Source organism: Styela clava, chromosome 12 (assembly GCF_964204865.1).
Source record: "Styela clava chromosome 12, kaStyClav1.hap1.2, whole genome shotgun sequence".
Classification (NCBI taxonomy): Eukaryota; Metazoa; Chordata; class Ascidiacea; order Stolidobranchia; family Styelidae; genus Styela; species Styela clava.
The window spans coordinates 19083094-19106882 of NC_135261.1; the positions used below are offsets into that span (position 1 = coordinate 19083094).

Below are 23789 nucleotides of genomic sequence, written 5' to 3' on the forward strand. Positions count from 1 at the left end.
GGAAGTAGATGATAATAAAGAAGCAACTTAAATATTTACCTGAAACATTCAGATTCACTTATTACAGGTACTGTCGACTCTGGGAGGTTGTGGACCTAGTCAAGCATTCTGCTGGCAGTGACAAGGGAAAGTGTCATGCACAGAGGTAAGCGAAACAAAATAATTGTCGAACGCTGTGGGCAAGTAATTATTCTGAAATTGGTGCATAACTTTGGCAATCTCTAGAGTATAAATGTCGGATAGTTTCAACACCCTGGTTTTATGGTAAAGGGTGTTTAAGTTTGTACGAATAGACGCTCTGGAGAGAGTTCTAACAGCTTTATTCTGTAAAACCTCCAATTTGTGAATGTTGGTTTGTGTTGCAGAGCCCCATGCAGTTATAGCATATTGGATGTGGGATTGAAAAAGAGCAAAATAAATGGTTCGCAGGGTAGCATCCTGCACATAATGCCTAAGTTTTCCCAAAATCCCAACAGACCTTGACAATTTCCTGTGCATCTCGGTAATATGAGTGTTCCATTTTAAGTTACTATCTATATAGAGCCCGAGATATTTAAAGGATTGAACAACTTCCAAAGCAACCCCCCTGATTTTGATTAACATGTTGGAATGTTTTTTAATTGATTTAGGACTGAATAGCATGATTTTAGATTTTTTTACGTTCACAGTGAGTTTGTTGCATAACATCCACTCAATTATTTTATCTATTTCAGTGTTCATAGTATTTTGGAGCGTGGTTGAATCTTTGGCACTGGCAAGCAAGCAAGCGTCATCGGCGAAGAGTTTTGTTAGAAGATTCGAACAGTTCGACAAATCATTTATGAAAAGTAAAAAAGCCAATGGTCCAATGACGGAACCTTGGACAATTCCACAGTGGATGGGCAACATCGGAGACCTATGACATCCTACTTCTACAAACTGTGATCGACCACTCAGGTAATTACATAATAGTTTGCATGCGTTACCTCTAAAACCACAGTGTATCAACTTTTGGACAAGAATTTGATGATCAACTGTGTCAAAGGCCTTCTTTAGATCCAGGAATGCACAACAGACAGACTTCCCTTTATCAATTTTTTCATAGATAAATGAAATAAGATCTAGGATGGCATGGGAAGTCGAGTGATTGGATTGAAATCCGAATTGGCATTAGTCGATCAGATTGAATTTGTTACAGAAGTTGAGCATTCTTTTATAGACTAATTTTTCCAGGACGATGCCAATACAGGGTAGAATTGAAATTGGCCTATAATTTGAAGGATTATTTTTGTTGCCACTTTTGAAGATGGGTATTACCCTAGCAATCTTCAGAGCGGAGGGAAAAATTCCTAAACTAAATGATAGATTAAAGAAATGACTCAAAGCTGGGGATATGCTGTCTGCGACTAATTTTAAGAAAAAAGAAGGAATATTATCATGCCCAACTGCTTTGCCTTTTTCAGGTTCATTATTACTTGGTGAACTTCTAAAGGTGTTGATGGCTCCAGAAAAAACGAATTCTGTGTAGGAGCACCCAAAAAGGCTTTGAAAGATTTCGTACTGTGTGGGACATTATCGGCAAGTCTCTTTCCTACGGATGAAAAAAATTTATTTAATTCAACGGATATCGCGACAGGGTCTGAGACTATGGTACCATTTTCAAGCTTCAGTTCCGAGATAGTGGTTTCATCATTGGACCTTACTTTGATGATGTCAGTTATAGTTTTCCAAGTGCGTTTAACATCGCCTCTGTTGTTCTCTAGGATGTTATGGTAATACATTTGTTTTGATCTCCTCTGCAAATGTGTCAAAATATTTTTATATTTTTTGAAGTGGAGACGCTGGGATAAATTTCCCTTCAGGAACTTACTTTTGAACATCTTGTTCTTATGTTTAATGGATGTACGAATTCCTTTAGTAATCCAAGGTTTGGAATAAAATTTGTTTTCTCTACGCGAAAATGGTCGTAATGGGGCATGCTTATTGATTAACCACTTGAAGTGACTAAGAAAAGTATCAAATGAGCTATTGAGATTTACTTCAGATAATATAACACTAGTATAATTATTACACATTGACTCAACTTCTAGCCTGAACGAGTCAGCACAAAATTTAGTCATGTCCCGTTTCATGCGAGTGTTTGTTTTAACGTTACTATTAGTTGCTGGTATTGTGCACATTATGGGAAAGTGGTCGGTGAGATCACTGAGCAAAATAAATGACGAAGTGCGGGAATCTATGATATTAGTGTAGATGTGGTCAATTAATGTGTGGGAGGTTGAGGTCACTCTGGTTGGTTTGGTGATAAGTGGACATATAAAATTGGACATTAGCATATCCAGATACTTGGTAGTAGGATTGTCACAAGAATTAATAAGATTTATATTAAAGTCGCCTAATATAATAAATTGCTTTTTAGCCATCGCCAGCTTCTCAAATAAACAAGACATTGCTGTGGTGAATGATGGGATATTATTTTTTGGATGTCTATATATTACACCGACAACAAGATTTTGAATTTTTGAGGTTGGTTGAAAATATTTGAGTTTGATCCATAAGTCCTCACAGTTTGGGAGGCAAAGGCTGAAATCAGTGCATAAATGAAAGTTTAGATTGTCCCTAATATAAAAACCAACACCGCCTGCGCGAGTAGAGAGCATGAATGAAAGTGTAACCAGAGATATCAATATTGACAACAGCAGTTTCTCTCATGATCCTAGTCTCGCTTAGAGCAATAATTTGAGGTGGAATACAAAAATTTGAAATTAGCTCAACTAGATTATCGGCATATTTTGCCAAAGATCTGATGTTATGGTGCAATATAATAAAGTCTGTTGCTAGAAAACTTGAAGTTACTCTATTGATATTGGATATTTCAAGGTATCGACTTGCAATAGAAGGAATTTCGGGATAAAAATTGGTTGATTCCCAGGTAGGATAAGGATCACTCATAGATGAGGAATGCTAATGGGTTCGAATCAGATAACATTAGGTTGGTTGAGGCGAGGGGGGCAAAGTGATTAGATGGGCTATTCCAATGGGGACTAAAGTCATTTAAACCAATAACATGATAGAATAATTTACTAGGATATGGCAGTAAAAAATTAAATAGACTCATCTTATTTTATCAAGATCTTCATCTTCAGTTATGGATAAAGTGTTAGTGTCTTTGTTCTTTTTTATCAGCACTTTGCCATTTGATGTCCATAGGAAGGCGTAACCACATTGTCACATTTATTTGCCACATTTATTTTGCGCTTCTAATAATAAACATATATCTTGGATTTCGAGTCGCTGATGAATCTGTTCATATCGCCCAAGCGCGACACATGCCTGGTCGAGTTCTATTTTAGTCGACGATAAATTAAAAAAGTTGTGATGATAACTGGAAATTAAAATTTGGTAACAGAAATGAATTTGTCTCAAGATGTTATTATATGAAATTTTGTTCTCAGGCGAGAGTTCACAAGATGCCCATTCTTATTGCTTTATAATGATGTAATATTTTGTTGTCAGTGGCGTAGCAAGACTCTCGTGGGCCCCCCCAGCAAAAATATTTCGTGGAAATGACCCTAAAAACTCTCGGACATAAGCTAAAACAAAGTTTTTTTTTATTTCGTCAAAAAGCATAACATGTCGCTATAAAAAGGCAATGATAACCTAAAATTTGCGCTTTCGTGTTAGCAAACTCATCTACCATCTTCGTCATATCAATTTTTTTCAATTTGCTTCAAAAACCAGTAGCTTACCTGTGACAATTGTCGCGTAAGTTTTGGAAGAAAATTCATTTGCGCCGGCGCCATCACTTTTGGAGACTGAACACGCATCTGGTTTTCTACCGATACCACCGGTGCTAGGCTTATATTAATTCCTCCTCAGTTACGTTCGGTATTCCCAAGTCTAATTGTTTCAATTTCGGTTTAAATATTTCGTTTATCTTGGTTACTTTAATTTTTTTCATATGCTCTTCCTCTTCTGCCCTTTATTCTTCGTTTTTGTGCGCCACTAAGAGGTTTTGCTTTCGACATCAATCTGACAGCCTTCGTAATTGTGCCGGTGGCCGGTGCGATCAAACCACACGACACCGAAAATCGACGACCCCGGCATTGTTACATAACAAAACGATTTGAGCAGAACTAACATCAACATTATAGGATGTGCATTACTGCTTTTGGTTTTATTAAATTTCTAAATTTTAACCGCTTGGGGCCCCTTTTCGCTGTGGGCCCGACCGCGGGGGTTGCGGGGGTGGATGCTACGCCACTGTTTGTTGTTAATACGATGCACAATAACCTGTTTCTTACGATGTTACAAAAACGCTGACGAAATAGGTTTAGCATGAGTGACAACACGCGTTGAAAATGATTATCTAGGTTAAAGTTATGGTCCATGAATGTTTTCTCGGTCACTGATTTCTTTATTTATGCCGTTACAATGGCCAATCAGCATTAGTCGCAATGGCGTTACATTTGCAATCGGCGTGGCCGCTCGAAAGAAACTCGGGCATGGTTGTAAACATTGCCTTGTTTTCTTGGTTTAACGTAGCCTATTATTTGACAGCTTTCGTGTTCCAAAAAAATAGTTTCAAGTGAATCGAATAACTTAGCAATAATAAAAAATTGATACCGCAAACGCTGCGATAGACTTGCCTGAACACATGTGATCGGCACGCGGTTTAATGTTTTGAACGAAAATTTTGATGATGTGAGCCAGTTTATAAGATATAAGTGCTAGCTCTCCATCTCAAATGGAGAGTTTAAAATTTTGCAACGGTATGGTATAAGATGAATTTTTCATAGGTTAAGAGTCGAGGAAAAATCCACATGTATAATATCTGTTAGAAAATGAACTGCTTTTCCCTCATAAATTCATTTGCACGTCTCCATTTTGTAAACTGTATTTTCAACCTCGCAGTTGTAAGTATGTCAGAAGGTATTGGTTGTGACGTTTGAAGGGGTGGAGCAAACCAAGAAGTCTGTAATAGTTGTGTATTTCCAACACACAGTAAATTGATTTTTGCATAGCTCAATAGTGATGAAGTAAACAATAAATTGAGATTATACGTTACGTTATGTAAACGTTTGAGTCGAAAATACGCTTGAGCGCCAAAAAACATACGTTTATTGCGTTTAGTTTTGGGTAAAATTCAATTTGTATTTACCAAGTATCGCGAAGTTACGGGAAACGGAGAATGTATGATGACGATTATCTCAAGTATTGGTTCATACATACTACGGTGAATTGCAAAGTTTTACTCCGATGTGTATTATGACTATAAAAATTTGAGCAATTACAGTATCAGACCAACTCAGTTACAGCGCCATCATTAAACAAAGAAACCTACTCATTGAAAGCGCATATGACTTTTTTCAAAGAAGGAGGGGGGGGGGGGGGGGGGCGAAGTTTGTACGATTTTTCAAAGGGCTCAAAAAGTTCAGAAACCACTGCCCTAGTTACACGGCTAAAGGCACGGCAGAATGTTGAATTTTGATTCCGTCCGGTCGTTCATATGTTTGAATATTAAAACGATATCATCGATTTAATCAAATTATCTTTTAGTTCACAATAGGCTTGCACGTAATTGACGTGCAATTCCGTAATTACGGCCAAATCGATTACGTAATGACCCCGTAATTGCGATATTTTTTTTCACACTTTTAAACCTATCATAACAACCAATTTAATCCACTTCTATTCCGAATGGGACATCGACAGTTGAGACAGTTTGGTTTTCATATTTCCGCCAGTACTACACGCCGGCGACAGATGCTAAATACAAATATCAAGGAGTGAATTCAAATTAATTTTATTCTGATTTTTATCTTTTGTGTTAGCTTTGATTTTCCTTTATCAACCTTATCACCCAATTTTATGCGATCAATTTCATCATTACCAACACTGGTAAGTGGTAATATATTTATGAAACGATAGTTGACTTTTTTAAAATCGTATTAACGTATTAATACGAGTTTCGTATTAAATAAAAATTCCGGGTTTCTAATTTATAAATCAACGACGAGCGTATTCTCTCGTTTGATTATACTTGCGCTTGCCTCGCGACGAAGACTTGTTATTGTACCGTTTTTTTACATTATCCGACTTTACTACCTAGTTAGCATTTTATAATAATTATTGATGCCGACTTATTGACGATATTCCGATTACCATGCTTCATTTTACATTAAATCATTTCGCGGCCTAAATGTTATAACATTATTTGCGATAAATTTGGATCAAATATTAATTATTTGCGCATAATTTAAATACCGTACTTATATGACATGCCTTCTCCGAAAATACAAAGTTATATCGCAAAACAATGCATTTTGTGACATGTATTTTGCACTCACGAAAATATTAATTTACTTTTCTAACTCAAGTCGACAATCCTATCGGCTAAGATTGACACAAGTTTGGTCGAGTGCCGGTGGTATTTGAGTCGACGATAAATCAAAATAAGTTGCCGCATTTGGTAAAGACTTGAAGATTTTGTAAAGACATATTTGGCCGAAATAGTGCGAGGCATTGTGAAAACAAGGCCAAGTCCGGACAGATATATAACGATAAAACCGGTAACAGAGTATCAAGATTTTGTAATAGAAAATGGATCTCGCGCAGAATAAACATGGGAAATCCCGTCTTTTTGTTGTTTCTCTGCCGTCTGAATCGCTTTACCGATGCCGAAAAGACTAAGTTGCGTTGGTTCATTACGCAATTTCTCTTCCATCGTCATATTGCTGTTTGATAAGCGCGATATTAATTATCACGGCATTTACAAATAGACCATGTTTGGTAAGTTGATCTCTTACATTCTTTAGTCATTTCACCCGAAGAAGTTGAAACCAGGTGTCCATCGGTCTCAACACAATTCTATCCCATATCTACGCTTAATATGTACATTTGCCATGCTAGATAAGTTGATAATAGGTTAGTAAATGGCAACGCGTTATGCCTTCTCCATCTGCGTAATAAGAGAGAGAAGAACGGCTGCGAATACCGGAACTCTAACTTCTTCTACTTATTAAACTTTAATTTTTTACAATCGACGGAATTGACTGCTCTGAAGAGAGCTCGTTTCAATCGCGAAAGCGCTCCACCAATAATTACGAATTTACGTAATTCGTAACTTCGCTTCCGTAACTCGAAATAATTCCGTAATTCCGTGCAAGCCTATTCAAAATATCAGCTCCTCCTGTGAGAAATCACATAATCCAAATTGCAATACACAAGTCAATTTGAGTGCGTGTTGTGGCCTCATGCTTATTTGAATATGGGGACACCCTAACACTAATTTCGCTTTCACCTAATCTATTCGTTGTCTGGCCATGCTTTAATCTGATTTTGTGAATCGGATAAACGACAGCAATTTCCAGCATGGAAATCACACAGAGCTTCATTTGAGGTAGCGATAGAAATAAATATAATTCATATATATTCATTTATGGTGATGATAACATGTTGTAGTTTTTATAAATGAAAAATAAGTTGTAACGCGACCATAACGCGGGGCATATAAAGTCTGCACGATATATACTACAAACAAAAATATTTTTGAAACTCTTCAGAATTAATGGCGGGGACGCGGTCTTCCAACCAGTCTTTCGTATGTAAAGTCTAGTATCTTTGGCCATGAATCTTGTTGCGCTTTAGCGTGATGTGGTTGCACACCACCAACTTTATGAGGTTCGCCTAAAGTCCATGCTACATCAGTGTGGGGGTGATACGAATGCTCGATTAAATGTCCTGCTTTTGGATAAAATAAAATCTCGCAATCTGGATGACCCGATTGTTCCAACTTCCGCCTCAAATGTTTCAGAGCTAGTTCAGATGACACGTATGTGTCATCTTCCGCTACTACAAACATATATGATGTGTTACGGCGTCTGTAAAAATGGAATATGTCACTATCGTGAATATCAATTATTCCTTCTTTTGCCGCAGGTTTGTAATCGAAATACCATTGTATTAACCCGTCTTTATCTACATTTACAGTTTTCTTGAAGTTCCTTGATGTTGACCACTTTTCATCGCCATATCGGAATTTTTCAAGGATGAAAGGCCAGCCGTTGATTGTGGTGACGCATCTGACAAGATTTTCAGGCACAACACTCGCAGTTGCTAAACCGATAAGACCACCAAAGCAATTGGCAATTATACCAACACCATTCCTTCCGTCAACTTTAGGATGAGATTGTAAGAGAGTACAAGCTTCCTCAATGTAGCCTATATCTCCACTCGTGTATACCTTTGGTAAATCATCTTCACCAAAATATTTCAAAGCTAATGCTGCAAATCCACGAGAAGCCAGTAGAGCGGCCTTGAATTTCATGGCACCTGGAAATCCTCCGCTCATGCTTATCACACCTACATGCACAAATAAAATACAAGCATACATCCTGAAAGTGAAATTATATTGCTTAATATTCGTCACGAATCAAAGTCGAGATATCTTACTTACGATAATATTAAAGTTTACCTGGAAAAGGCCCATTTCCTTCAGGGAGATAAAGAGTTGCCCTCACCCTTCCTTCCCAAATACTAATTTCCTGCACGTTTGGGGACATATATGTTCTTTCGATAGACAAATTTGGTGGGTTCTTCGCCAAACCTTGATCGGCGATTGATTCGAGCGAATGACAAAAGTTATCATATGTACGAAAATCGACAGTAAATGGTGTCTTTGGTTCTTTTATCATGAAGCGTTCATATTTACGCTGTAAATATTTAGTAAGCAAAAAGATATTATATTTCGAAAAATTAGAAAATATTTACAAAGCCTGGTTCTATGAGAAAACGTTCATACCTTACTTAACGGGGAAGATACTAAATGACTTATAGGACCCATTCCATCTATTCCTTCGAAATTTCCACCGTGCGAAGGATGTTGGTTCAGAATGATACATCCTGAAAATAATTCCAGTACATTTCACACATCCATGAATTGTGGAATTGTCAACGACAGTAATAACATTTGTATTAAATAACATGTTTCAAAACAATGATTGTAGCATGAAGGTATAATGACCAAATTATTAAAAGTTGAACTTTGTGGATCTATGAATGAATCTAACTGACGAGCCAAGTAGCGAATGTATTTTGTCGTATTTTTTTATTAAATGTTTTAATTCATTTGAATACTGTATTCACAATATTCACGGCACATATCAATATTAGCATGAGGTCTAAATGACAGATTGTAAGAAAGGGTTGAAATACCAACTTGAAATAAGATTTTCTATTTAGATGAAGGTAATCAAATATCATAAAAACCTGATTCATCAGCAATATAATGCGAAAAGCTTTCAAATATTGACCCGCTCTGTAGGCGTGAAAATGCGTGCAACGTTATTTTCTGAAAAGCTTCAAGACCTAAAGATAAACAAACACATTATTTATTAGGTATTTGTAATTAATCATTATTAGGTGAAATATTTAAAATACATGAATCAATTTTCTAATTATTTTTCGAGTTCATACAGTTACACTAAGGGTTCGGTCGATATGCAGTTATTCGTGCTATCCTTCAAAGATACCTAAAAAATGCCGATTTGTGGGCATAAATGTTATTCTAATCAAAATATTTATCACCACAAATATAAAGAATATATATTTTGTTCACTATTGCTATAGAAGTTATATCAGTATAGCTTTGTCATTCGTGAAAATGGAAGGCTGTTGAGAATAACGACCATAATGGAGCGGATAGATTCCTTGGAATGCACATTCACCAGACGATACTTCCAATTTTTATGTGACCCATACATACCTGAAATGCTGACAGAAACCGCTTCGTCGGCCAATGATGTTTTCTTGTCGACAGAAACATTAGCGGTACCGATGTATCCATGACTTGCATTTCTGATACTTCTAACAAGCAAACATGAATTGAGCACTTGTCTTGTCAAATACCTCGATCGTCTTGCTAACATTATGACTTAAATATAGCAAGCAGGCTTGACGACTTCTCTAAAAGTCTGTAAACGAGATTCAACGAAAGACAGCAGCAGCTTTGCTTATTATTACAACATGACTGTATCTTTCTATCTAAAAACCCTAGGTAATACCTAAAATGCATTTTCCAGAAAATATATAATATGACCAATTTTCGAATGTCAAACCTAACACTATATGCAGACTGTAAGTGGGCAATAGGAGGTCATTTATCTGTTGTTAGAGTAAATAATTCTACCTCGACAAAGAAAACCAGTCAAGAGCACGAATTTATACACTGTGCTAGATCTGACACGTTTGTTATAAATGCGAAGCGAACGATCAAATATATATTCAATTTAACTCTGCTCTGTGGTACGCATTGATGCGAGAAGATCATCATTCGGTAAATCAGACTTCGGCCCAGTCCGATGGTCCGACGTTGTTGGATGGCCTGAAGAAACGGTTCTGTAAGAGGGCAATATTTTGAAATACATGACTTTTATCGCAAAACACGGAGCTCAATGCGAGTTGTGGGAAATCGTTTGAAGTTGGAATAAGGGGGAATTGAAGCGATCGACAATGGACCGTACAACGTTATATTCGCACATTTGTATTAAACATAATTCTCGCGAACTGCCCTATCTTGCAAAAGTTCGCAAACCTTCGCCGCGTAATCATAGTTAACTATGATTAAATATACCTCGGTAAACGGAAACCCACGTTTGTTTTAAGTGCGATCGATCAATTATATATTCACTTTAACTTTGTGTTGCGCATTGGTGCGAGACGAAATTCAATCGGATTTCGGTGTAGTCCATTGAGGTGTATAGAGGACTTGCACGGGTCACGTGACCTTGTTTACTGGACGGCAATAAAACAAAAACGTCCATTTGGCTCCTGTCAGTTGCAAGTCGGATTATACGTTTCCGTTTTGTTTGGCTGTTGAAAATGGTTATTTCGTATTGTTCCGCTGGCTGTACGTATAGTATTGACAACGAAATGGATCTTCAGTTATATTCCACTGTTTTCAAAAGATCCGGAACGTCGCCCAATGTGGATATCATCTATTGGCAGGACTGCTTGGTGTCAAGTCCAGAAGCCATCTCACTCGTGTTTCACTGTTTACGGACAGCACTTCGTTGATGGTGAGTCATAATGTGCCGTTATCAATTTTTTTAAATATTCATAAGCTCCCTCATTTCAATGGAAAGCAGATGACAAACTACTGTTATTGGTAGGCCTAGGCGTAGGCCTACTTGCAGACTTGACTCGTGTGAGGTATTAATCAATAATTTCCATAAGGTATTGTTTCCCTAGTTAGCAGGTAATCTATTAGTGAGTGTGAAAAGTTGAATAGATATCTAAAGTTCAACGCCAGTGCTAATGCAAAAAATAACCAGAATTCAATTGAATTCTCCATCTAAGAATACGCTCGCCACCGCATCTCTGATCCCCCTGGGAATTTCACAGGTTCCAATCCCATGCGGGGATAGTTATGTGCGAGGGGATTGCAGCTCTCCTCCCACTGAGGGTGGTTCACACGACCGCTGGTCGATTACGACATCCCTATCAAGTCCATGCTTTCAAAACAAATACCTGGCTAACTAATCCCGACATAGAATGGTAAGCGTACGATGTTGCACCTTGCAATCTGTCCCCAACCACAGATAATTCTATCCTGAAAACTACCCACATTGGTAGGCATAGTTGCGTTTTAAATTGAAAGAAATCTTCATTAATGGTCTGAAGGTGTTGTCTGATTGTTTTGTTAGTTAACAGGTAATTTATTACTGATCTGATACACAAACTTGGCACTGTCAAATGATGATTAGTGTTTAATTTATTTTCAGGAAAAAGGGAAGATAACCCATTATCAGCTGCTTATATGTCCCATCGATATTTGAATTTTCGCCATCCCCAGAGAGGAAGAGAATAGTTAGAAAAAGGGGGATTTTGCAGAAAGGCAAAAGTCAGGACCATTTAAACAAATTCTGTTAACTTGTATGCGTTGCAATATTAATTTGCAGTTGTTAGCATAAACATTTAATGTGTCTTTCGACTAGACCTACCACACTTAAAAAAAAGCCACCTACACCCCTTTTCACTAGAACCATAATACTGTAAAATATTTGATAGAAATTATCCCCGAGGCATCATATCTTTCATTTGAAATGGCTGTGGAGGCAGATACATTTTTTACTCTAAATTATGGAATGTTACTTCCAGGTTATCTTATCCTTGCTTAAAGATATCTTGAGGTTAGTGACTCCAACTGACCCATGCATGCCACACTGAAAATTCTCTTGTGTACCCATAAAATAAGGCTGTTGGAGCCTTCAGACCTTGAAAACAGTCGAATCTGAGCACGATGGATTCATGTGAAACACGTGATATGCATTTAGAGGCAAAAATATCCCATCCTGAGCAGCACCGATCCACAACCTCCTGCCTATGGAATCAATACATTAGACAAATTGGTGTACTGTGCGCATTCACAAATCTTTGCGAATCAAGTGTGCCTGTCGACTAAAGAAAATTTAGCATTGAAATGGTCAATCTCAATATCAACCTAGTATCTGCAGATAAAACCAATTGTTTTTTAAAAATACATTTTTGATGTGCTTTATTTTTCAAATATACTTTATAATTACTGTAAAGTGTGTGAAACCAAAACAATTTTTTTTTCTTGATAGGGTCGTCTTGAAGTTGCTTTCGTTGAAGCACAATGGACACTTTATCTCCACCAATCCACAGTAATCACAAGTTACTTTTTCATTGCGATAAGCATCAATAAATGGATACTGAGGATGTATTATTAAGCCACGCAAGCTAAGGTCTTGTGCCACTGTGGTCCTGTTGCAACTTATACTTTGCCATCCATCTATTCCATGGTCGCACCCATATTTGTAAGATAATGGATACAGATAGAGTTTTCATAAAATCTAACGATCAAGGAGTGTGAAATTTATGTTCATATACCACCACAGCCACTAGTCGTGAATGAATTTGATTCCGGGTAGCATATCTTTTTTACCAATGACAATAAAAAGACATTTTGGATCAGTTGTTCAACACCATTAGGATAGGATTTATTTGGGGGGGCAGTTATTTGTTTTCAGAAGCATCATGGACTTGGATGGTGGGGAATGGTCGTAACCGATCAGCGGTCATTTGAACCACCCTCGGTGGGAGTAGAGCTGCAATCCTCTAGCACATAACTATCCCCGCATGGGATTGAAACCTGTGAAACTACCAGGGAGATCAGAGATGCGGTGGCGAGCGTATTCCTAGATGGCGAATTCAATTGAATTCTGGTTATTTTTTGCATGACCACTGGTGCTAATTAGGCAAACAATACCTTATAGCAATTGATTATTAATTCCTTACTGCCTTACACAAGTCAGGTCTGCAACTGCAAGTAGGCCCACGCCTAGGCCTACTAATAACAGTAGTTTGTCATCTGCTTTCCATTGAAATGAGGGAGCTTGTGAGTATAAGAAATTGATAACGGCACACTATCACCACATTATCACTCACCATCAACGAAGTGCTGTCCGCAAACAGTGAAACACAAGTAAGATGGCTTCTGAACTTGACACCAACCAGTTCTGTCAAAAGGCAATAGATGATATCCACATTGGGCGACGTTCCGGATCTTTTGAAATCAGTGGAATATAACTAAAGATCCATTTCGTTGTCTATACTATACGTACAGCCAACGGAACAATACGGAATAACCATTTTCAACAGCCAAACAAAACGGAAACGTATAATCCGACTTGCAACTGACAGGAGCCAAATGGACGTTTTTTATTTTATTGCCGTCCAGTAACAAAGTCACGTGACCCGTGCAAGTCCTCTATTAACACATACACCTCAGTGGTGTAGTCCAAAGTGACTATAAACCAACGAAACCAAGTGGAGACACCGTGTGCAATGATGCATATTGGACGCCATTTTGGGTTCGACGAATCTCGGCGCAGCCTCAGTCTGTTTTAGAGGGAGAGAGTGAAAGTTTAATTGTTTTGTCCACCAAAAAATATACATAAAGTCAGTCTGCTGATCAGGTTTTGTTTGTTAATTTGGTACTGTTTTATATTTTATTCCGGTAACTTTAGCATTTTTCTTTTGCTATTTGCCTAGTCTAGTGGAACAATACGTGCGGTTTCGTGAAAGTTGCGATAGTTATCTTATTATCCCGTGTTAGCTATGCAACTTTGAAACCTCATATCTCACGAACCTTACATTATATTTAGACAAGTTTTATATTGTTTGAGAGACAATCTAGGACATGGGGGGCAACCCCTGGCATGCGTGCCACATTTGGCACGCGAGCCCATTTATTCGGCACGCGAACGAGGCCTCGTAAACGATATCATTCTTCTACAGATCAAAAGTTTCAAGACTGAATTATCTGATGAAACTAGTTGTTCGTTTATTCAATATCGTTTGTTAACAATCCGTTATTTATTTAAACATTTTGTCCTTTCATGACATGTGGCTACAAAGAAATAAATTATGACGTAACAACTGAGTGTGCTCTCGTTGAGAAGTGCGCAGCATCCATTTGGCTATATTCTTACGTATAGTTCGTCTGTGCCACCCTTTTCAATCGTCTTTGCTTGATTTATGAGGTTGTGCATCATGTTGGTTAGAAATGCTTGCTAACTTACTGTTATAAATTGATTTCGGAAGAAATACAAGCTATTAGGGAAGGGAATACAAGTGCAGAAAACTAACTATTGCGTGAGGATGCAATTCCCGAAAATTTTTCGTGTCTTAAAAACTTTGCAATGGCATTACTGTTAGATTTGACCTCGCACGCCTCACACATCCGTCCATTTATATTTTTCCATTATATTAACAATCCCAGACAAATTATGTTCTATCTTTATTATCTTGATTACCTGTCGACGGTGACTCATTATTGCGCCATAGTGAAGACATAGGGAGTGAAACTTTCCCCCCGAATTTTGAGATAACGCTTTTCTGATACTTTGTTCTATACGGCATTGTGGGATTGCGAAAATGTCGTTTAGTATTGAGATTTGTCTTGGATATAGTTTACATTAGGGGTTCGGGTTTCGTGAAATCTGTTATATTAATTTAGCTCAGTTGGGTCATATTTTGTATTGTCTATTATTGCTTGTTACTGTGGATGTTCTTTTATCATTCTTTCATTGCTTATTTCTAGTGCATCCGTGTCGTTATAAATTAGTTTTATCGTTGGTCTTCAAGTTTCTGCGCTGTAGCAACGTTTTACTCATATGTGGAGATTGATGAATACAGTTCGTTTTCTAAGGATCTCGTTGCCTCTTTACTTTGGTTGTGCAGTTACTAGAAGCTGGGACATTGCGCATAATTCTTCAAGGCGGGTGCGGGTGCAAATAGAACTCCACTACAATAACGTTGAGTGGATTGGAATTCACGTTCGAATTTTACAATTACTCTCCATGTTTTCATATACATATATTTGTGAATCTCTGTTCTCAGTTATGTAATTTATTAAGTCACGTAACAGAAGTAGCCGAAAGATGAAACCAGTAGTTCGCGTATTTCTTTGAAAGATACAAAATATAAACCCAGCGTGAAATCTCTATCAGCGGTAATGCAGCAGCAAAAGTCTCACTGATAGAAAATGATATAAAAGTAATCAAATCTATTAATCAGACACATATTTACCTGAATAGTGAACCTGTCTGTACATGTTTAAAAGGTTTATTATTGTGTATTTTTGCTTTGGAAGTAGCAAAGCATTGTTTTTAATTTTGGTCGGCACGCGGAATAATTTTGTCGTTAAATTTAGTCGATTATGGCACGCGAGCCGAAAAAGGTAGCCCACCCCTGATCTAGGAGAATAATTATGAGATGGAGATAAAATGTCGCGATTATCGTACAAAAATCGGCAAAATTGAAAAGCGTGAAATTTTTTTGAAAAGCTTTTCAATTAAATAACAAAAACTTCGATTTGTTCTTGTTTTAACCTAATATGATATCGACACATTTGTAGAGGTTAAAGATAGCTTTCGAGTGGTATCATTGGATTGTATTTATCGTGCACCAGTAAAATTGTATAAGCTATTTTTTTAATGTTCTCCAATTCTTCATATGTGCTCTGCGCCAACTTGAGTTAAACAGCGACGTTTTTAATTACTTCGTTATGCAGCGACGTTTGGCAATTACGTGTTGCAACGTAGTAGCTCTGCGTTCGTTATGAAAAACACTTAACAACGCATGGAAGTAGGGTCCCAAGCCATACCAAGTGAGCCTTCATTAAGATTAGTCTAAGATCTTCTTAAATATGGCAGATTATTCTTAGAATATTTTGACGCCCTCCGCTCATTGAATAAGCGTTCTTATTTAAAAATTTTCCATCCGTTAAGGCGTAATTGATTATCTTGTATGTTAGGAAGTACTTTGATACATTCCAGTACCATGCAAAGGAAAATGTTAATTAATGACATACAATTCGCATGGTATTTTTCTGCTATCCGTTTTAAGACGAGACCATATTTATGCAAAAACAAGCGTTTTTCCACATTATTACGACTATACCGATCAGGATAGTTAAATTGTGTTATACATTCCCCTATGTAGCGCGTCACAAATTTTACGAGACACACGATAATTTGAAAATCCATCGTTAAACGTAGAACAGAAAGGAAGTTAATCAAATCGGTGACCGTACATTTGAACCCATGCGTATATCCACGGGTTCAATCTATATGCGGGTGCTAAAACCCATGGGTTAGGGTTAGTATGGTTTTAACTATCCGTGAAACAAAAAAAATTCCATAGGTGCAATAGCATACAGGTGCAATTGTCATGGGTTCAAATGTAATGGAACCAATCAAATCACGATGTGGACATCATGGTAAAAAGCCAAATGTATAATTTAAACGTATTCACCAAACAACATAACGAATTTGAAATAATCATGAAAATATGTGAAACATTTGAAGCGGTAAACGCGGACTTTGGTAAATATTCCCGTCAGTTTTGGGTCATGTCAATATGGAAAAAATAATTTAAAAAGCCAATGGAGAATAGCAAAACGTTTCAAACCCGAAAGAATATTCCTGTGCTCAGGGGCGGATTAACCAGTAAACAATATAAGCACGTGCTTAGGGCACCAAGCAAAGGGGGGCACCACAAAAAAATTTTATAACAGAATTTTCAATAGTTCATCGGTATTTAATAAAATATTACGAGTTGAACAGACAACTCAGACTTGTTCGTATTTTTTTTTTCCTCTAGCATCATATTAAGCTTCTCGATCAATGTTTGGAGGTTTGCGAACTATCTTTAAAAAATCGTGTACATCAATGGACCTTTTCCCGACATTTGACCCCCGAAAAATTCTTCCAATACTTTACAATTGCAAAATTCTCGGGGCTTATTTTAAGAGTGGTTTCGCGAGTTGGCCCCTGTAAAATGGGGTATTTGTTGAGACCATCATTATGTTTCATGGCGTACAATAATCACCATTTTTATAATTACCTGTAAGGAATTTTAGCGTAGTCTAACACAGCTATTTTTACACCAATTTTTCATTTACTGCAGTTTAATTAAGACTTATAAAAAGACATGGTGATCATTTAATTATCTGATTTATACTCAAATTCACGAAACACAACTGAAAACTAACGAATAGAGATAAAAAACGCGAAAACGAGATAATGTTTACAACCATGCCTGAAAATCTGTCTGAGTGAGATAAGTGTCTGAGCGGATGCGAAAAGAGTGCATTGTTACGTCACTTATTGCATCTTGCTGATTGGCCAATTACTCGAAGTCAACAAGGAGGTTGATGCTCGGGGAAAGGTACATTAGTGATGAACACTGAAACTTACTTGTCGAAAGTTTGGTGTAGCGACACCATCAAAATTAAAAATGGCGCACTATGTGGCGGTTCCGCGATCGCATTTCAGCAATCTAGAGGTCAGCGAAGTTGGGGAGTTTCTGGTAAGGTAGACTAGACTAATAAGTACTGGTAAAATTTTAAACTGCAGTTTGTACTCGGTTCATTTGGTATTTCGATTCACGTTGAGACTTGACGCATGAGTCTTAATCGTGACAATTCCCAGAATATATGGAAATCATATTCTGCTAAGCCAGTTGATGCAAACCTAGGCAGCTAGACTACTTATATTGCAGATAAAATGCAAGAGCTGGAATTCGTTTTATGTTATTGTTTTGGAATGAAATTTTACAGAATTTTCACAGAGTAAGTCAAGTTCTGCAAAGTGAGAATGTAGACTTACAAACATGCGCGCATCTGTATGCATCATTACGAGGCCAGCTGCGCATTCCACGAGATGAATTTGAACGCTATGAAGCGCTCACGCTACCACTGCAACCAAATGTCTCTTCATCTGCTGAGAAGGAAAGGTATTCGCAGGGTTGTCAAAAGCTCATTGATGCTTACACAGAAGATTTCAACAGTAATTTCTCAGCTGAGCTTCAGCAGTTTCATTTATATGTGCTCCATAAATTCAATGACACAGGAAAAAAAATCAAGTATCAGTCATGCTGAACTTTATAAAATTCTTGTAGAATATAACATTGAGTGCGCCTTTCCAAATGTAGACACTAGCTTTCGAATATTTTTAACATTAATGATCACAAATTGTTCAGTAGAACGTTCATTTTCTTAGCTGAAGTATATTAAAAAACCCTACAGAACAACTATGAAACAAGACAGACTAGAATACTAGATGCTTTATCTCTGTTGAGTATGGAGGCAGATGTGTTACATAAGCTTAGTTTTGAGGATCTAATCAAAGACTTTGCAGCTGAAAAAATTAGGAAAAAACTTTTTGAAAGTAAGTGAAAGACTTCTGTCTTTTCAAATGTTAGTGGTGCCTCTGTAATGTCAGTGGCGTAGTATCTAGTATGGAGAGAGACTTGTTTTGATAATATGAGAAAATTTATCAGAATCAAATTCAAGTAAATGTACCGAAAAACATCGTTTGCTTCCTGACTGTTGGTATTGTTTTATTTCAACTTCATCTTTTCAAAATTTTGTGTTGTTCATTATTTAATGTAAAAGATGTATAATGTAAGAATAAGATTGGTTTTGGGAATATGAGCAAAATTTCACAGTCAAAAAATTGTAAGAAAACCTAAAAATGTTCGTAGAAGTTGTATTTTTTTACTGTTGGTTGTGAGTATTTTTGATGGATAATACACTTAATTATATGTATTTTAAAAGACACATATGGGGGCACCAAAGCCTCCAGTGCTTAGGGCACCAAAGGGGCTTAGTCCGCCCCTGCCTGTGCTATCCTTTCGTCATATAAATATGGAACTGTGTGACATTACATTCTACTGAAAATCGGTGTTTTTCTAAAAGTAAAACGGGCTTTGGACTGTAAAAAGTGCTGCGGAACCCTAGTTTGTATAGTTTCATCTTTGTGTTTTCCAGACTTTTTGTATTGATGGAATACTTCCGAACCACAGATGAATTTGCAAAACGATTACTTTAATTTTATTTAAAAATGAGTATAAGAGCAAAATCTCAACTCACAATTTTATTGATATATATATATATTTATATGCATTGGAAAGATGAACACGGCTTAACACCTCGTTAATTTTCGATCCAATTATTAAGATTAATTTAGGCTTGTAATTTTATTTTCCTAAAATAACCACAGAACAATAACAAACTCGTATGATGTTAATGCTATAAAGTTTCAAATCTAACTCTTTAAACTTACACTTTAGTTCGTCCCAGCATAGGTACAAAAACTGTAGTCGTCAGTGGTCGATGTTGCAGCCGATCTGTGTATACAAACTGCTAGCACCACAGTGCTGACAGCATAATGTTCACAGATGAAGAAGCACGATGCCCACAACTGCGAAAACTGTGATCGTTACCGCCTATTGGGTCGGAGCAATAAGATAATTGTTTGTTATGTAGTAAAACGTGATGAATTAGTCTTTATTTCCAATGACAAGCCATCAGAGACTCTAGTGGACCCTTTCCGCAACATTAATGGGACGACGATCAATACCCCACCGGGGATTTATTTTGATTTGCAAAAACGGAGAAGTCCAAATAACTGCGGCTAAAACATTTGACCTTCACCATTAATTAATAACAGAGGCTATACTTCCAGTATACCAGAAATATTGGGCCTTTTTAGTGGCATAATGCGTACTATAGTGTATCGACGTTTAGACTTTTCCCAAATGTTATGTTTGCCGTCTATATCGGGCCTACAGCAAATTACAATTACAGAGAAAGTAAGATTCCTATCATATTTTTAAGTCGAATAACATAACGTTATATGAATATAGGTGACAAAGGTGGTAAAACTACAGCCCATGGACTGCATGCTTTGTCAAGTCAATTTGTGTCAGTTGTTTTACCTTGTCATCTAATATATTTCTTCAAAAAACTTTTAATTTGAAATATTTTTCATAATAAATTTTAACTAAGGTTAACTGTATTATATGGTACTTCTCTCAATGCGTCCATTTGCAATAAGAATTAAATTTTCTCAGCACAGCCCTTTCTTTCAGCATGAAAAACTTTGCCCAAGACTGAGCGCCAATAAAAAAGCAATATAGTCGAATAAGTTATTTTCGTCATTTATGATAACTTGTGCATTAGGATTATTCAAGAATGGATAGCAATACTAGGAAAACAACAAAATGAATTCTGTCGATTATCGTCAGACATAAAATATATTTATATGGTACTATTACAATATAATCATAAAGATTAGGTATATTTAGGAATTATTAAGAAATTTAGACGAGTTTATTCCATGAAGCTTCAGCTGCACTATATAGAAAGTTCCAGATATTCGTTGGCCCAGCTGAATAAACTGTATCCACCAATGCAACAAAGAACAAGTAAGCTATGGTAGCCAACGACAGCATCTATTCTTTTTCAATCTCGATCATGATTGGATCCGTGGCAAGATATTCGTCCACAATATTTGCGCCTTTATTTGTGTGAGGAAATGGTACGTCAGGTACAGGGACCCCAAAAAACTTGCAAAGAGGTTCTCATCCGTGGCGATAATTGTAAACCAGAAGCTTTTCAGGAGGTGCATTCAGTAAAATACAAAGATAATGAGTAAAAAGTGTAGCGCAATGAAGAAATGTTTGATCGGAATCAACATGGCAGTAGTTGATGTTATAATAGTATTAAAAATATATTTTTATGTGGAATATATATTACAAACTAGACTTGTTTTTTCAAACCGGTATTATGCACTGAAGCCGAACACATATTTAATTGAATGGGTATCATTATCTTTGCACCCACGTACAAATAAACCTATAGGGACATTTCCACCAATGGACATTTGCACCCATATGCATTTGCACCCATGACACTTGGCATTAATGGACATTTGCAGCAACGAATATTTGTACCCACCTACATTTGCACGTGGACATACAATGCATAACTTGACACCAAGCTCAAAATCCTGCTGTGCATCACCCGGAAAAGATCTCTGCAGCCCATGCTTTTGTAGCGCGCCTCGTGAGTAGGACCGTAACAACCACTTTAAATCTCAATTTTTTTGAAAACCTAGAAACCAGGTTTAGAACCTAACAGAAATGCTGAAGTCGGTGCCGACATATCTTAGTGATACGCCCGGCAAGGACATTGGTTTTTCTCAATGTACAAGTAGAGTGTTTTGTTATTGGTTACTTTATTTTAGTTAGCATTTATAATATTTGAATATATTTTTAGAGTATTCATGACATATATCATTTTTAGCGAGTGACGAAAATTGAACTCTCAACGGAGCTAAGTGTAATCAATGGTCAGGTGTCTAACACAACAGTCCATCTTCAAACAAGACTTGTCTCAGGGTTGTACTTTAAAACAGTTACTTTAGATCCAATTATAAATTATCACCAGAATAGCGTTAATAACAAAAATTTTATACTAATGCTAAAACACAATTGAACTCATCAAATATAAAGGTAGCGTTCAACAATATCGCAGTCACATACTCCAGATACATGAAGGAATACTACTAATTAAAAATGGAATTAACGGTATATATATATATATATTGTTTTAAGTCGAGGTTTCCTGCCTCTTTTGTTTAAAATGGCTGTATCGATTTTCCAAATCGCGTTCATTGCTAAATAGGGCTGGGCATTTCCGAATACCTGATGATTTCAGAATCGAATAGAATATTTTCTTTGAATCGAATCTGGAATAGGCTACCCGGGAGATATATATATAATTGTATGCGACTTTCTTATTGTAATTGGTCCTGTCAACAAATGAATCACTGAAAACATAGAATACATCACTCAGACAGATTGCTGAGAGTTCATACACAATAAGAAACACGTTTTATCAATAACTTATTACAGAAAATAGTCATACGTCTGAATTGCGTTGAAAAAAAATATGGCTTCAATAAAAAACTTGAGGAATTCACCTCGACCATTGGCGGAAAGAAAAAAAAAACAAGATGGCCGCGATTCGAAATTTTGTTTTGAACCTATTCGACTAATTTACTATTCGATTCGAAATGCCCACCCCTATTGCTAAATGTAACTGCATCCAATTCTAGTTTCATAAATCTTTTCATATAAACTTCATTTCCTTCTGGTACAGCCACACATTTTTTGGCATTAGCTGGCATATGTGAAACGATTGGGCAAGCGTCATCTCGTCGTTAACAGACGTGTTCCACCCTGTTCGCATCCCCATTAAACTAATCCCTTGCCCGCTATGGACTGAAAACTGACGAGATGCCAGGGATTCTCGCGCTGTCCGACTGTCGAGCAAGCAGGACAGATGAAAAGAATCATATAAACTTTCGTGATTTCTTTTTCATCGACTCACACAATCATTTTTCAAACCAAAGCCAGTTTGTCTTTTTTAGGGGACAAAAACAACGAGGGAAGAAACTCAGAGAATTTTACTATTGCTGAGTTATTTTAAATATTTCATTGCAGATCATTTTTTTTACTGCTCGAATATGTTGGCATCTCCAGGTGTCTAAGTATCAACACTGCTACGCTTTCCTCGGGAGAGAGGAAAGCCGATAGAACGGCTTAATCACTACGACGGCGAGCAATCCTCTTAACTAACCCCGCGTGGGATTCGAACCAACGCAGGATAATCAGAGGTGCAGTGGTGGGCGTGTGCCACCATCGCCACACCGCACAGCCAGAGTGATCCAGTTATGTAGATTTTAAAAATGTAAAGGCATTCTGTACAAGAACATAAAATGACAAAATATTTCAGTGATTTAAAAAAAACACATCATGGAAATGTCGATGATATTGTTTTCCAATAAATCAAATTTACGTGAGAACAATCAATCATGTGCGAGGTCGTGGTTCGACACACGATTAAGCTGTAAGTCCCCTGTATAAATATAGAAAACTCGGTACTCCTGTAGTATATGTACCAGGTTAGGCCATAATTCTATTCCGATTTTCCTCATTTTAGTTCTATTACGAGCCCGGGGACTGTCTTTGTTAGCCAAGTGAATATACATACCCCCTGCCCATAGCTTTCAGTCCCTTTATACAACTTGATGTAAAGTAGGCGAACAACATTGGATAACTCCATATTATTCCCTGTTTAAGTTTGCAGATGTTATTGTAATCTTTGATTAGACTGAAAGTACGATAGCCTACTACCTTCTGTACTATTATTGTAAGTGGATCTTACTGGATATACTATCTGCATACCTACCTAATTTTACCTTGCAATCAATCACACTACTGCACTAACGTTACTTAAAGATGAACAAGGAAGTCCAAACCCAGATTCTGGCAGCTATCTCATCTCTTCAGGCCAAGCAAGAAGAGCTAATGTCACATGCAACTCTATTATCTGCCTCTAAAGACCATGGCAACCAGTCCCAGGATATCAT

At 37.0% G+C, this 23789-nt stretch overlaps 1 protein-coding gene and 2 long non-coding RNA genes across 3 annotated transcripts; 2 read left to right on the plus strand and 1 right to left on the minus strand.

The window, feature by feature from the left end:
* Positions 1–749: 749 nt before the first annotated feature.
* LOC144430839 (uncharacterized) lies at positions 750–2515 on the plus strand. The gene is made up of 3 exons (XR_013479757.1): positions 750–936; positions 1443–1751; positions 2399–2515. It is a non-coding gene; the product is annotated as an uncharacterized LOC144430839 (long non-coding RNA).
* Positions 2516–7394: 4879 nt separating this feature from the next.
* On the minus strand, positions 7395–10644 carry LOC120329639 (bile acid-CoA:amino acid N-acyltransferase-like). Its single transcript, XM_039396356.2, has 5 exons — positions 9746–10644; positions 9250–9348; positions 8783–8883; positions 8456–8693; positions 7395–8343 (listed from the first exon to the last, which is right to left on the minus strand). The coding sequence occupies exons 1-5, from the start codon at positions 9906–9908 to the stop codon at positions 7547–7549; spliced, it is 1398 nt and encodes a 465-aa protein (XP_039252290.2). The 5' UTR covers positions 9909–10644; the 3' UTR covers positions 7395–7546.
* A 98-nt stretch (positions 10645–10742) lies between these two features.
* On the plus strand, positions 10743–11887 carry LOC144430795 (uncharacterized). The gene is made up of 2 exons (XR_013479728.1): positions 10743–11057; positions 11763–11887. It is a non-coding gene; the product is annotated as an uncharacterized LOC144430795 (long non-coding RNA).
* Positions 11888–23789: the final 11902 nt, after the last annotated feature.

Coding starts and splice junctions, on each gene's coding strand:
- LOC120329639 (XM_039396356.2), bottom strand. CDS start 9,908: ATGTTAGCAAGACGATCGAGGTATTTGACAAGACAAGTGCTCAATTCA. Junction 8,884..9,249: donor TTATATTGCTGATGAATCAG/GTTTTTATGATA, acceptor AATTATTTTCAG/GATGTATCATTCTGAACCAA. Junction 8,344..8,455: donor AGGAAATGGGCCTTTTCCAG/GTAAACTTTAAT, acceptor TTGTGCATGTAG/GTGTGATAAGCATGAGCGGA.